The sequence below is a fragment of the Rana temporaria genome, chromosome 3 (genome assembly GCF_905171775.1).
Source record: "Rana temporaria chromosome 3, aRanTem1.1, whole genome shotgun sequence".
NCBI lineage: Eukaryota > Metazoa > Chordata > Amphibia > Anura > Ranidae > Rana > Rana temporaria.
In genome coordinates this window covers 176,341,256-176,354,425 of record NC_053491.1, presented here as the reverse complement: position 1 = coordinate 176,354,425, position 13,170 = coordinate 176,341,256, and the positions used below count along the sequence as shown (strand labels likewise).

Sequence of the window (13,170 nt, the reverse complement as noted above, 5' to 3'; positions counted from 1 at the left end):
ACATATTTTTTGCCGTCTTCAGCCTGCTTCGGATGGTGGAATGTTGTACGGGAAGTGGCGTTCAAGAAGGCGGCTAACAGCATCAGAGCGGAGGTCTTCTGGGGGGTCTTTGTTGATAGATGAGGAAGGTGACTACTACTTCTATACATTTTAGGAAGGGGGCGGGGCTTTCTGTGGATTTGGTTTAGACTATGTAGGAATTATAAATGGCCAAAATGGATGAAATTAATTGCTACCTTCTTGTACCAGAATCGGGACCTCCTTATTGACAAATAGGGCTGAATCATTTGATCATTGAAATCCACCCCCCCCCCCCCCCCATGTAGAGATTATAATCTTGGACACATGTCGGTTTTTCAATGGGAGCTCGTCTTCGCTGAACTACAACTGTAGTGTCATCGTGAATGGTGTTTACTATGGATTGTGGGTAGCCCTTTCTATTTTTTCTGGAGGTTCCGCAGACCAGAGTTTTTGCGATGTACAAGTGTTTGAAAAGGGGCAGCCTGGTATAGAAATTGTAAAGGTATATATGATACACTTTTTTCATTAGTGGGTAAGCCAGGTCCCATACGATTTTCTTCAGTTGTGCCCATGTAGGCAGGGGGCTGGAGCTGGGAATCTTTCTTCATATATGCGAAACGCATACGGATATCCTGTGACTCTCTCACAGAGCTTGTACAATTTTACTCCGTAACTTTTTATGGGGTGACATATGACAATTTGGGGGGGTGGGGCAATGGGACAGGTGGGGTGTTAGTGCAGACACTACTAGACATAGATCTGTAACTCACTGCTCCTGGCTCTTCTCTCCTCACACTGGAAACGGTGTGAGAGGAGCGAAGAGCTGGTAACAGTTAGTTACAGCTCTGTGTTTACATTTAGTGATCGGCTGTGAATGGAACTGACGGACATGTGCAGCGTGATCGCGCGCATGCGCCGTGTACTGTGGGGTTACCATCCGTGATCACATGGTAAACAGCCATGCCCAGTGGCTGTTCACCGGTGTCTCAGTGATACGCTGCCACCGACAGTACAGGGCTGCGTGCACACAATCGCGCGCATGCCCTGTTTAAATGGACGGACGTCATATGACGTCTGCCCAGAATGAGAGCCTTGTCGTCCTGCCGTCATATGACAGTGGGTGGTAGGCTAGTGGTTAATGTCTAGTAATCTATTCCAGCATAACTTTACTTAAAATTAGCCTTTGAATATGGACCACTTTGAAAAACTTCTCTATTTTAGAGTACTGTTGTGACAACTTTCTTTTATTTGCACTAACATTCAATTTTTCAGAACAAGCTTTTGGGGTATGTCCCCTTCTTCAAGGTCCAAGCAGTACTAATTCACAAAAGTTTGTTGTGAATTAGTACTTAAACCACTTCAGCCCGGACCATTTGGCTTCCAAATGACCGTGCCACTTTTTGCGATTGGGCACTGTGTCGCTTTAACTGACAATTGCGCGGTCGTGTGATGTGGCTCCCAAACAAAGTTTACTCCCTTTTTCCCCCTACAAATAGAGCTTTTTGATGGCATTTGATCATCTCTGCGATTTTTTTTTTTTGTTTTTTTTTTGTTTTGTTTTGCGCTATAAACAAAAGAAGGACAATTTAGAAAAAAACACTTTTTGCGATAATAAATATCACCAATTTTTTTTTAACACATTTTTTTCTCAGTTTAGGCCGATATGTATTCTACATATTTTTTGTAAAAAAAAACGCAATACGCGTCTATTGATTGGTTTGCGCACAAGTTATTGCGTCTACAAAATAGGAGGTTGTTTTATGGCATTTTTTTTACTAGTAATGGCAGCGATCAGTACTATAAAAACACACTTATTACTGTAAAAATTACACTGGCAGGGCTTAAGAACTAGGGGTTAAGTGTGTCCTAGGGAGTGATTCTAACTCTGAGGCGGCATTGCTACGAGTGACACATCGGTGATCTCTGCTCCCGATCACAAGAAGCAGAGATCACTGTCCTGTCATTAGGAAAAACAGGTAAATGCCGTGTTTACATGGGTCTCTCCCAACCGCAATCATGGGCCGCCCGGGAACATCGAGTTCCCGGGACCTGCGGGCGCACTCGTGAGTCACGTGACGAGCGCGCCCGCTGGGTGGCAAATTTAAAGGGACGGTATAGGTACGTGGCGGGCGCCCGCTGGGTGGCAAATTTAAAGGGACGGTACAGGCATGCCCATTTGCCTGCCGTGCAATTCTTGCCGACCGGCTCACGCTGATATACACTGGCAGAATGGCACTCCTGCGCAAACTGATGTACCTGTACGTCAGTTCACAATAGCAGGATAGTGGGTGCGCGCGGCTCCGTGATCGTAGCGAGGAGAGGCAGTACAGGGAAATGCCTATGTGAACAAAGCATTTCCCTGTTTTGCATAGTAACATGGCAGAGATCTTCTGTTCCCTGTAATCGGGAACGGTGATCTGTCATGTCATTGGCAGCCAGTCCCCCCTACAATTGGAAGACGCTGAGGGAACACACTTAACCACTTGATCGCCCCCTAGTGTTTAACCCCTTCCCTGCCTCAATTAATTGGTTTTAACAGGGGTTCCTCAAGATCTGAAAATTATTTCAGAGGTCGTTGGAAAAAGTAAAAAGGTTGAGAAAGGTTGGTCTATTTGCGTTCTAAAAAGGTTTCTTCCACTCTGCTTACATTATAACGTGGTATTTTTTGTCTTTGTCTTACAGATACAATCTTCCTGTAAAACATGGCCTGGACACTATGCACTTGGCAGTTGTGGCTTGTGGTAGTAGACTGGAAGAGACTATTACGATGCTGAAATCTGCACTTCTGTTTAGTAGAAAACCTCTTCAGGTTCACATCTTTGCTGAGGACCAGTTGCACAGTGACTTCACTATTATTGTAAGTGATCATCCCAAATGGAAAAGTATGTATTGATCAACCTAGCAGTGTAGTGCAAAGCAGGAACTGTGTAGCCGTCTTAGAGACAAACTTTCTATAAAGAGCCGTATAGACAATGCGAAAATCGAATGGAAACATTTATACACCGAGCTGTCTGGCTATTTTCAGATCGTTGGTACGGTGCTTTCGACAGCCGAATTTGCTTTTTCCTTCAAACAAAAGCTGGATGCGCAAACTATAAAAAAAATTCAGATGTGAACTCAATGACCGATTTTCGTTTCATTAGTACGAAAAAAAATTGTAAGAGCAAGACTACGCATGCTCAGAAATGAAACGATAAATACAAAACTATTCAACACATTGTGTCACTTCTGACTTTTCTTTCTCGTACATCACGGGACACAGAGCGGCATATTCATTACTATGTGGGTTATATGGAGTACCTTCAGGTGATGGACACTGGCAATCTCAAACAGGAAGTGCCCCTCCCTATATAACCCCCTCCCATAGGAGGAGTACCTCAGTTTTTTCGCCAGTGTCTTAGGTGTTGGTCATGGTTTAGCTTTGCCTCCACATCCTTGGGATCAAGGCAGGCTAACCGGATCTGTCCAACGGCCTCAGTGCTAAAGTGGACAGTATCCGGACCCCAAAGCCATGGGGTTTGCCCATAACGCTTCTCTTTTTAGAGAGCTGGACCCTGGGCCCAGGACTTAGAACCTTGGGCATCTAAAGCTCCTGTTTGCCAGGGTGCTATATGGGCCCAGGACAGTGGCTCCTTCATAGGAACCCAGGGCCTGAAGGTCTAGACGCCACCCACGGAGATGGGGGAAGATTGGACCTCTTGCTGTGCAAAAGTCCTGCGGCATGGAGCAGGTAAGTATTGGGGAGCCTGCGGAACTTGGTTCTTAGCAGATTCCCTGGAGGGAGGTGCACAGGGGGTCATGCCTGGGTATGCTCTGCATTGGCAAGGAATCACTATGTCTATGGTCAGAGACAGGATGATTCAAATCTTTTTCCCCCAGTGATAGGTGTCCTCCCTGGTAAGTGTTGTTTAGCTGGGTCTGCTGCGCTAGGTGTGGGATCTCTGTGAAATACAGGAGCCGTGTTTCCCATGCTAAGAGGAGGTCTGTGACCTACCTGAGGGCTTACCTGCCTGGGTGCTGCGCCGCTCCGTCCTCCTCCATGTGCGATGGCCCCCGCCGACGGGTGCGCGCGCCCGAGATCTGGGGTGGGGGCGCATCCCTGTGGGCGGCGATTTACATATAGGAAGGGGAGGCCCTTCCAGTAGCTGCCAAAAGCTCAGTGTCTTCCTGAGTTACAGAGGAGGAGGACGCAGAGCGGAGCTCGCTGAGGACACCCAGTGGCGGAAGGAAAGATTACAGTCGTTTTCTAAAGAATAGACTGTCAAACCTACAGATAGGTTTCCTTTTCCTTTTTTTCAGCAGATGGCTATTGGCAGTACTTATTAGGAGACAGAGTATTTTTCTTTTCCTCTTAAAAAAAAAAAAAAAAAAAAAAGATATAAAAAAAAAAAGAAAAAAGAAGAGGAAAAAGGGAAAGTACTTCTGATCTCCCTTCTCAGTTTGGGCGTTAGTCTCTATCGTTCCCAAAACGGCAGATCCCCTTAGCTACGTCTGTGGCTGGGTGATAGCAGGTGTGCCTCGGTATTGTACCATGGCTTCTGGGTCAGAGGGTACAAAGGGTGGGGATTCCCCCGCAAAATCCGAGGGCTCAGACATGGCTATGCCGCTGCTCTCCCCACAGGACATATCAGGGCACGCCCTGATGGGACCTGGGGGATCTGGTGCTGGGGCTGGTCCAGTTCAGTCCAACCCCGGCTTTGTCACTGAGAGGGTGCTTGCTGTTTCTTTAGGAGAACTAGAGAAAAGAATGGCAAAAAGAATAGCTAAGGCTATATCGGGTAGAAAGCGGACTAGGTCTCCGTCACCCGAGCAGGAACCCTCAGACTCAGAGATCCTTTCCCTAGGGGAATTGGATAATCCTGACGTTTTGGACCAGGGTGGTTCAGAGATCGAGGATCCGGATACTGAGGAGTCTAGTTCAACCTCCCAAGGGGAAAGTTTGTGGGTTCAAGCTTTAACGGACATGGTCCATGAGGCATTTAAGTTACCCATACCAGAACCTCAAGTATCGGCGGTTTCAGCTTTAGGCTCATTAAGAGCGCCTCAAAGCAACGCAGTTTTTCCGGTCCATCCTCTACTCGAGGATTTTATTTCAGGATTGGATCAAGCCAGATAGAGTCTTTTTACCACCTAAAAAATTCTCTGTTTTATATCCTATGGAGGAGAAATTCTCCAAAAGGTGGGCGCCCCCGGCGGTGGACGCAGCCATCTCCTGTGTGAACAGATCTTTAACTTGCCCTGTAGAAAACTTACAGGTGTTTAAGGATCCGGTTGATAAACGCTTGGAAACATTACTTAAGGCCTCCTTTACTTCAGCAGGGGCGATAGTTCAGCCCGCTGTGGCTGCTATTGGAGTTGCCCAAGCATTATCAGATAAGACTAAGCAAATGCTTAAACTGATCCCTGCCCAACAGGCAGAGGAATTTTCGGATATACCCAGGGCTATATGCTTTACGGTGGATGCTATCAAGGACTCCATCCAGCAGGCGTCACGTTTATCCTTATTTCTAATCCATATGAGAAGGCTCTTATGGTTGAAGAATTGGGAGGCTGAGCCCCCGTGCAAAAAACTCCTGGTAGGGTTTCCCTTCCATGGAGGACTTCTCTTCGGAGAAGATCTGGATAGATATATTCAGACTATATCAAGCGGCAAAAGCACTCTCTTGCCAGTCAAGAAGAAGGCCCGAGGGCCCGCATTTAAGCGCCAGCCCTCCCCGGGGCAGGGGCCCTCTAATACCAAGCAGTATCGACGGCCTCCTGCAAGATCAGGATTTAACAATAAGCCGCAGGGCCAAGCCACGGGGGGCAAGAAGCAGTGGTACCGCAAGCCTGCGAAGCCAGCCCCCAAGTCGGCCTTATGAAGGGGCGCCCCCACCCACGATGGTGGGGGGAAGGCTGCGTCTCTTTGCAGAGGTTTGGGAGGCCAGCATTCCCGACTGCTGGGTACGGTCTTCCGTGACCACGGGCTACAAACTAGAATTTCGAAAATTCCCTCCTCCTCATTACCAGGAGTCAAGAGTACCAGGCGACCCTGTGAAAAGAGCCGCATTGATGGCGGCATTGAATCATCTGCTATGCCAGAAGGTGATAGTAGAAGTACCAGTCCGGGAACAGGGATTGGGGTTCTACTCCAACCTGTTTATTATCCCAAAGCCCAACGGCGATGTCAGGCCAATCTTGGACTTAAAGGGAGTAAATGCGTACCTAAAGGTCCGCTCATTCCGGATGGAAACTATTCGGTCAGCTGTCGCCGTGCTCCAGAAGGACGACTTCATGGCGTCCATAGACATAAAGGATGCTTACCTTCATGTGCCAATTTTTCAGCCACATCAAGTATTTCTACGCTTCGCGGTGGCTCAGCGTCATTTCCAATTTGTGGCGCTCCCCTTCGGGTTGGCTACGGCCCCCCGGGTATTCACGAAGGTCCTAGCCCCAATCCTAGCCAATCTAAGGACCCAAGGGGTCACGGTCCTGGCTTACCTGGACGACCTCTTGGTCGTAGACCACTCGTCTCCTGGCCTGGAACGAGCAGTGGCCCTCACGGTTCAGTACCTCGAGAGGTTCGGCTGGGTCCTAAATCGAGACAAGTCAGCATTCCTGCCCACAAGGCAGCTGGAATATCTCGGCATGAGATTGGATACAGAACAACAAAAGGTGTTCCTACCCCTATTAAAGGTCAAGGCCATCAAGGAGCTAATACAAATAGTTCTAAGAAAGAAAAGGCCAACTGTTCGCCTATGTATGCGACTACTAAGCAAGATGGTGGCCACATTCGAGGCGGTTCCGTACGCTCAGAGCCACACTCGCATCCTGCAGGCAGCCATCCTGTCAGCATGGAGCAAGAGGCCTCAGGCCTTAGAAATTCCTTTGCCACTCTCACCAAGAGTGCGGCAAAGTCTATCTTGGTGGTTAAACCCTCAGAATCTCCTGAAGGGAAAGACTTTCAGTCCTGTGACCTGGAAGATAGTAACCACAGACGCCAGCCTGATGGGCTGGGGAGCAATTTTGGATGGTTGCACTCGCCAGGGCACTTGGGCAGCGGCAGAGAAGCAGTTGCCCATCAATATCTTGGAGCTCAGAGCTGCTCGACTAGCCCTCAGGGCTTGGACGTCCAAACTACAGGGGTTCCCGGTGAGAATACAATCGGACAATGCCACGGCGGTGGCATATATAAATCACCAAGGGGGAACCAAGAGTCAAGCCGCTCAGAAAGAAGTGAGCTTGATTTTCTTGTGGGCAGAAGCCCATGTGCCCTGCATATCGGCTATATTCATTCCCGGAGTGGACAACCTACAGGCGGACTTCTTAAGTCGCCAGACTCTGTTGCCGGGGGAGTGGTCTCTGCATCCACAGGTCTTTCAGACACTCTGCCAGAAATGGGGAGTGCCGGACGTGGATATCATGGCATCGAGACTGAACAAGAAGCTAGACAGGTTCATGTCCCGCACAAGGGATCCCAGGGCCTGCGGAACCGATGCGTTAGTTTGCCCTTGGCATCAGTTCAAACTTCTTTATGCATTTCCCCCGCTCCAGTTACTACCCCGCCTGCTGCGCAGGATCAGGGTGGAGCACATACCAGTTATCCTGGTAGCTCCAGCATGGCCCAGAAGGGCATGGTATTCACTAATCCTGAAGATGGTAGTGGGAGACCCTTGGACTCTTCCTCTACGGCCAGACCTGCTATCGCAAGGTCTGATCCTCCACCCTGCCTTACGGCATCTAAATTTGACGGCCTGGAAGCTGAATCCCTGATTCTCAGGGGTAGAGGTCTGTCTCAGAAAGTAATCTCTACCCTAATCAGAGCCAGGAAACCGGTCTCTAGGGTGATTTATTACAGGGTCTGGAAGGCCTATGTAGGCTGGTGTGAGTCCAAGCGATGGCTTTCTCGCAAATTTACCATCGATAGAGTATTAAGTTTTCTCCAGCTAGGAGTGGATAAAGGACTGGCATTAAGCACAATCAAGGGACAGATTTCAGCTTTGTCAGTGTGGTTTCAGCGGCCGCTGGCCACCCACTCGCTAGTTAAGACCTTCATTCAAGGGGTCTTACGTATTAATCCTCCAGTTAAATCCCCACTTTGTCCGTGGGATTTAAATCTTGTTCTGTCAAGTTTACAGAAACAACCTTTTGAGCCGTTGGCTGAAATTCCTTTGGTTTTACTGACAAGGAAGTTAGTATTTTTGGTTGCCATGGTTTCCGCCAGGAGAGTATCGGAACTGGCAGCCTTATCCTGTAAGGAACCATATCTTATTTTACATAAGGACAAGGTCGTTCTCCGCCCTCATCCTTCCTTCCTACCAAAGGTTATATCCAGTTTTCATCTAAACCAGGATTTGGTATTACCATCCTTCTTCCCTAAACCTACTTCCAGAAAGGAAGGGTTGCTGCATACCTTGGATATTGTCAGGGCCATGAAGGCCTATCTTAAAGCTACAGAGAAGATCCGGAAAACAGATGTGTTGTTCATTTTACCGGATGGGCCCAAAAAGGGGCAGGCAGCTGCAAAATCCACCATCTCGAGGTGGATTAAACAGTTAATCACTCAGGCCTACGGCTTGAAGGGGTTGCCTCCTCCGTTATCATTAAAGGCTCATTCTACTAGGACCATGGGCGCCTCCTGGGCAGCACACCACCAGATCTCTATGGCTCAAGTTTGCAAGGCGGCAACCTGGTCTTCGGTCCACACGTTTACAAAGTTCTACCAGTTGGACGTAAGAAGGAATACCGATACAGCCTTTGGGCAGGCAGTGCTGCGGGCTGCAGTTTGAGACCCTCGGATTCCGGGGGCTCCCCTTTGAGTAAAATTTTAAATTATTTTTTTCTCAACTAAGTTGGATTTATTATGATTTAAGTATATCTCTAAATTAAATCCTTTTGTCTTGGGAAGATGTCTCCCTCCCCTCATTGTAAGCATTGCTTTGGGATATCCCACATAGTAATGAATGCCGCTCTGTGTCCCGTGATGTACGAGAAAGAAAAAGGGATTTTTAATACAGCTTACCTGTAAAATCCTTTTCTTGGAGTACATCACGGGACACAGAGCTCCCACCCCTCTTATGGGGACCATTTTGGGAGGCATACTGCTTGCTACAAAACTGAGGTACTCCTCCTATGGGAGGGGGTTATATAGGGAGGGGCACTTCCTGTTTGAGATTGCCAGTGTCCATCACCTGAAGGTACTCCATATAACCCACTAGTAATGAATATGCCGCTCTGTGTCCCGTGATGTACTCCAAGAAAAGGATTTTACAGGTAAGCTGTATTAAAAATCCCTTTATCCTGTCGTACGTAAATTTTCGTATTGTGTCTTCACTTTTGACAGGAGACTAGCATGCCACTAAAAAAAAACGTACGGTCGGTCATTTTGAAAATCTACGTGTGTACGGGGCTTTAGAGGTTCAGTCATTACTTCTACCCCCATGCTCAAACATAGCAGTACATCCATATCATAACGGCTGTTTTTTTCACACTTGTTTATATGGTGGGTATTGCTTTTAATGTTTAATTAACCAAAGACGTGCTGGTATGGTAATTTGGGTCTGTCTAAATTGGCCCCAGTATGTGTATGTAGGCATGTAAGATTGTAAGCTCCTTGGGGTCATGGACTAATTTAAATGTAAAGTGTGTCATAAATGGTTGGTGCTAAGTGAATACCTGTAAAGGAGTAATCTAGAAATTAGGTGAGGTCAATCCACCTCCCGTTAATACCCTTCAATGGGTCACAAAGGCAGCAATAAAAACACAATAACTAGTAGAGTTATATGTTTAGAACCCGTCAGATGTATTGCTCTCTGTCCCTATGAGGGATTTTTCCCTTTTAACTGTTGGACAGAACAGGAAGAGAAGCGAAATCTCCGCTATGAGGAAACTTTTATGGCATTTAAAACTTGACAGAGGTTCTAAACCTTTCCTGCTCTAAATTTAAGCGTTTTTCGCTGAATTTGGACTTGTAAAATAGTTACAATTTACTTATCCCTAAGACCCCCTTCACACTGGGACCGCACGTGCGTTGGCATTAAAGCGCCGCTAAAACAAGCAGCGTTTTTCGGACACTAGCGGGGCTCTTTTAACCCCACACCCATGTTGCGGCGCTTCGGAAGTGCCGCCCATTCATCGCAATTGGCAAGGCATTTTAGGAGCGCTGTATACAGCAATCCAAAAACCCGCCCCAAAGATGCTGCTTGCTGGACTTTTTATAACGTCCCGCAATCGCACCGTGCCAGTATGAAAGCACTCAGGCTTTCACATTCGGGCAACATGGGAAGCAGTTTTCAGGCACTTTTACAGGTGATATTTCCAGCGCTAAAATGCCTGAAAACTGCCTCGGTGTGAAAGGGGTCTTAAAGTGAATGTAAACCCGAGTCATGAATTTTGAGCTGGGCACATAAATCTGCAGTGTTTTGTCATCTCTCTTCAAATTATTATGTCCCATAGCGCTCTCCTGTTCTTCTGTTATCAGCATATGATAACTCTTTGTGTTGGGGAGGACACTATAAATAGATTAGCAGAACCCTTAACTATTCAATGATCAGCTCTGAAAGTCTCCACCTATGAGGAAAGGGAGGGGTGTGTCTTAACTCCAATCAGCTGTCTTGACTGTATGCCCAGGCTTCACTGCGGGGAGAAAATCTAACACAATCTGAACTTTCTAAACAGTATATAAAGCTGAAGACAGCAGATATACATGTAAAACTTATGTAGGGAGATTGGTTTCATTACTGTGTATCATCTGAGGCTGTTCATTTCACTGGGTGTATGTGAGGGTTTACATCCACTTTAATTTATTTATTTTTTTCCTTTTCCCCTCTTGCCTTTGATGGGCACAGCTCTTCTATTCTTTGATAGGATTTTATAGTGAAACCTACAGGAGTAGTACACTAGGCAGAAAAGAACACAGCACTGCATATGGGCAGCCCTAGCTAGTAAAACTCTTTTTTTTTTTTTTTTTTTTCTGGAATTTTATCCTGTGAGACATCTTCAATCAACAGCCAGGGTTTGGGTGGATTTGTGGGGTGCTCTTTTTTGGGGTGGACCATTCTCCATAGACTTGCATGAAAGCTGGGTAGAGGATGCATACAGGCCAATTTGCTCTTCTCTTAAGTGCCAGGGGGGGTCCTGGGACTTGGAGGATGCGCTTTTCCATGATGCTCATCTTAAAGGCAAATCTACAGCACTCCTATTTGTGGTCTGATAGAGGTGGTGAGTCCTTCCTCAAGTACTTCTTTCTCTCTGTCTGCTGTAGTTGGCCGGTGAGTATCTTTTTTTTGTCCTCCTCCCCCTTAGTCTTTTCTTGGGTGGTGCCTTGCCTAGCTGGGTTTTAGTATAGAGTCCTAGGTGCATGCTTCCTTCCTTTTTTAATCCCCTATAAAGGGGGCAGGTTCTTTGGGACCTTAAATCGACAGACGCACTGTTGGTAGTCCTGGAGTTGATTGTCTCCTTGGTGGAGGTTGTGTTCGAGTTCAAGGCAAGCAAGAATTGCCCCCCGCTGTTGACCTTACCCTCGGATGTTTCTGTGCCTGAGTTGGGCATCGCCTCTGCGGGCCCTGCACTTTCTGTGGGACCTAACAAACGCAATCCTCAATTCCTTAGACAGCGAGGATGAGCCTCTGCCTCCTTTCTCCTGCGTAGCAATATGCTGGTGACTGCACTGATTACCATATTTACGTGCAAGAGACACTAAAGCTTAAGGATACCATTGGGATTTTTTTTTTTTATCAAAAATATGTAGCAGAATACATATTTGGCCTAAATTGATGACATTTTTAAAAATACCGGTAGTTTTCATTTGATGTGTTTTATAGCAGAAAGTGTGTGTGTGTGTGTGTGTGTGTGTGTATGTGTGTGTGTGTGTATATATATATATATACATACATACATACATATATATATATATATATATATATATATATATATATATATATATATATATATATATATATATATATATATATATATATATATATATATATATATATATATATATATATGTGTGTGTGTGTGTGTGTGTGTGTGTGTGTGTATAATATATATATATATATATATATATATATATATATGTGTATATACATATATATATATATATATATATATAATGTGTGTGTATATATATATATATATATATATATATACATATATACATACACCCCTCAAAATTTCAACTCTGGCCTGCTCGCATTTTGCGAGTTGAAATAAGTTGAGGGCGAGCATGGAGCAGGGTTGCCAACTGTCTGTTACAGACGACTGCTGCCCATAAAATAAATGGCCACGGGCAGGCTTTAGAACTGTGCAAGCACAGTGCTGAGGCCGGCCCAGGCTCAGACAGGGGGCAGACAGCCGGGCGTATAGTTGGTGACATCACGGCGGCGGCGCCTTTTATGAATTACAGGCTGCCGCAAGGGTAGCTGGACCGGCCTGGGAACACGGCGGCCTGAGTGCGGAGGTATCGCATTAGTTCCGGCTGCCGCCTCAGAGCCCTGGTTGGTGTGCCCGGAGGAGGCCGAGTACAGGAGAGGCGGGGAGCAGAGACCGCGGGGATGGTACAGTTTTTCTTCCCACTAGAAGGTAATACCAACCAGGGAGAGGGAGGAATGCAAGTCCCAGACGACAATGCAGAGCCATGCCAAGGTATGGTGGGAATTGAAGCTCACTACTACTAATGTCCAATCAGAGTGTACAGGAGCTGTGCTCCTACCCACTACCTGCCTATAAAGTTCTGGGACTTATAGTTCCACATCTGCAGAGCAAAGCCAGGCTGCATGCTGACAGGAGGAGAGAGCAGATGGCCATTCACTGTCCGGTCTGATTGCTGATTGTCGTACACTGTCCAATCTGATTGCAAATGACCATAAACTGTACAATTAGATTGTACAATCTCCTGTAAGTTGGCCATACACTGTGTATGGCCATCTTACAGGAGATTGTAAAATGTATAGCCATTTTACAGGAGATTGTACAATCTCTTGTAAGATGACCATATACTGTACAATCTCCTGTAAGCTGGCCATACACTGTACAATCTCTCTTTTAAAGTGAATCTTCAGTCCCGCTCTGGACAGTCTTCTGGCCCTCTGGTGTCGAGTAGATATGCCGATGGAAGAATCAGTTGGCACATCTGCCCACACACAAGGACTGGAAAGGATTTGGGCATAA

The 13,170-nt window shown here is 46.5% G+C and overlaps 1 protein-coding gene across 2 annotated transcripts in view; it reads left to right on the top strand.

The window, feature by feature from the left end:
- Nucleotides 1-13,170, top strand: part of GXYLT1 (glucoside xylosyltransferase 1) — a 69,392-nt gene that overhangs the window by 29,436 nt on the left and 26,786 nt on the right. For both annotated transcript variants that reach the window (XM_040343869.1, XM_040343870.1), the window contains one exon: nucleotides 2,704-2,878. In XM_040343869.1, the coding sequence (XP_040199803.1) occupies nucleotides 2,704-2,878 (175 nt within the window). The remainder of the gene's footprint in view (nucleotides 1-2,703; nucleotides 2,879-13,170) is intronic.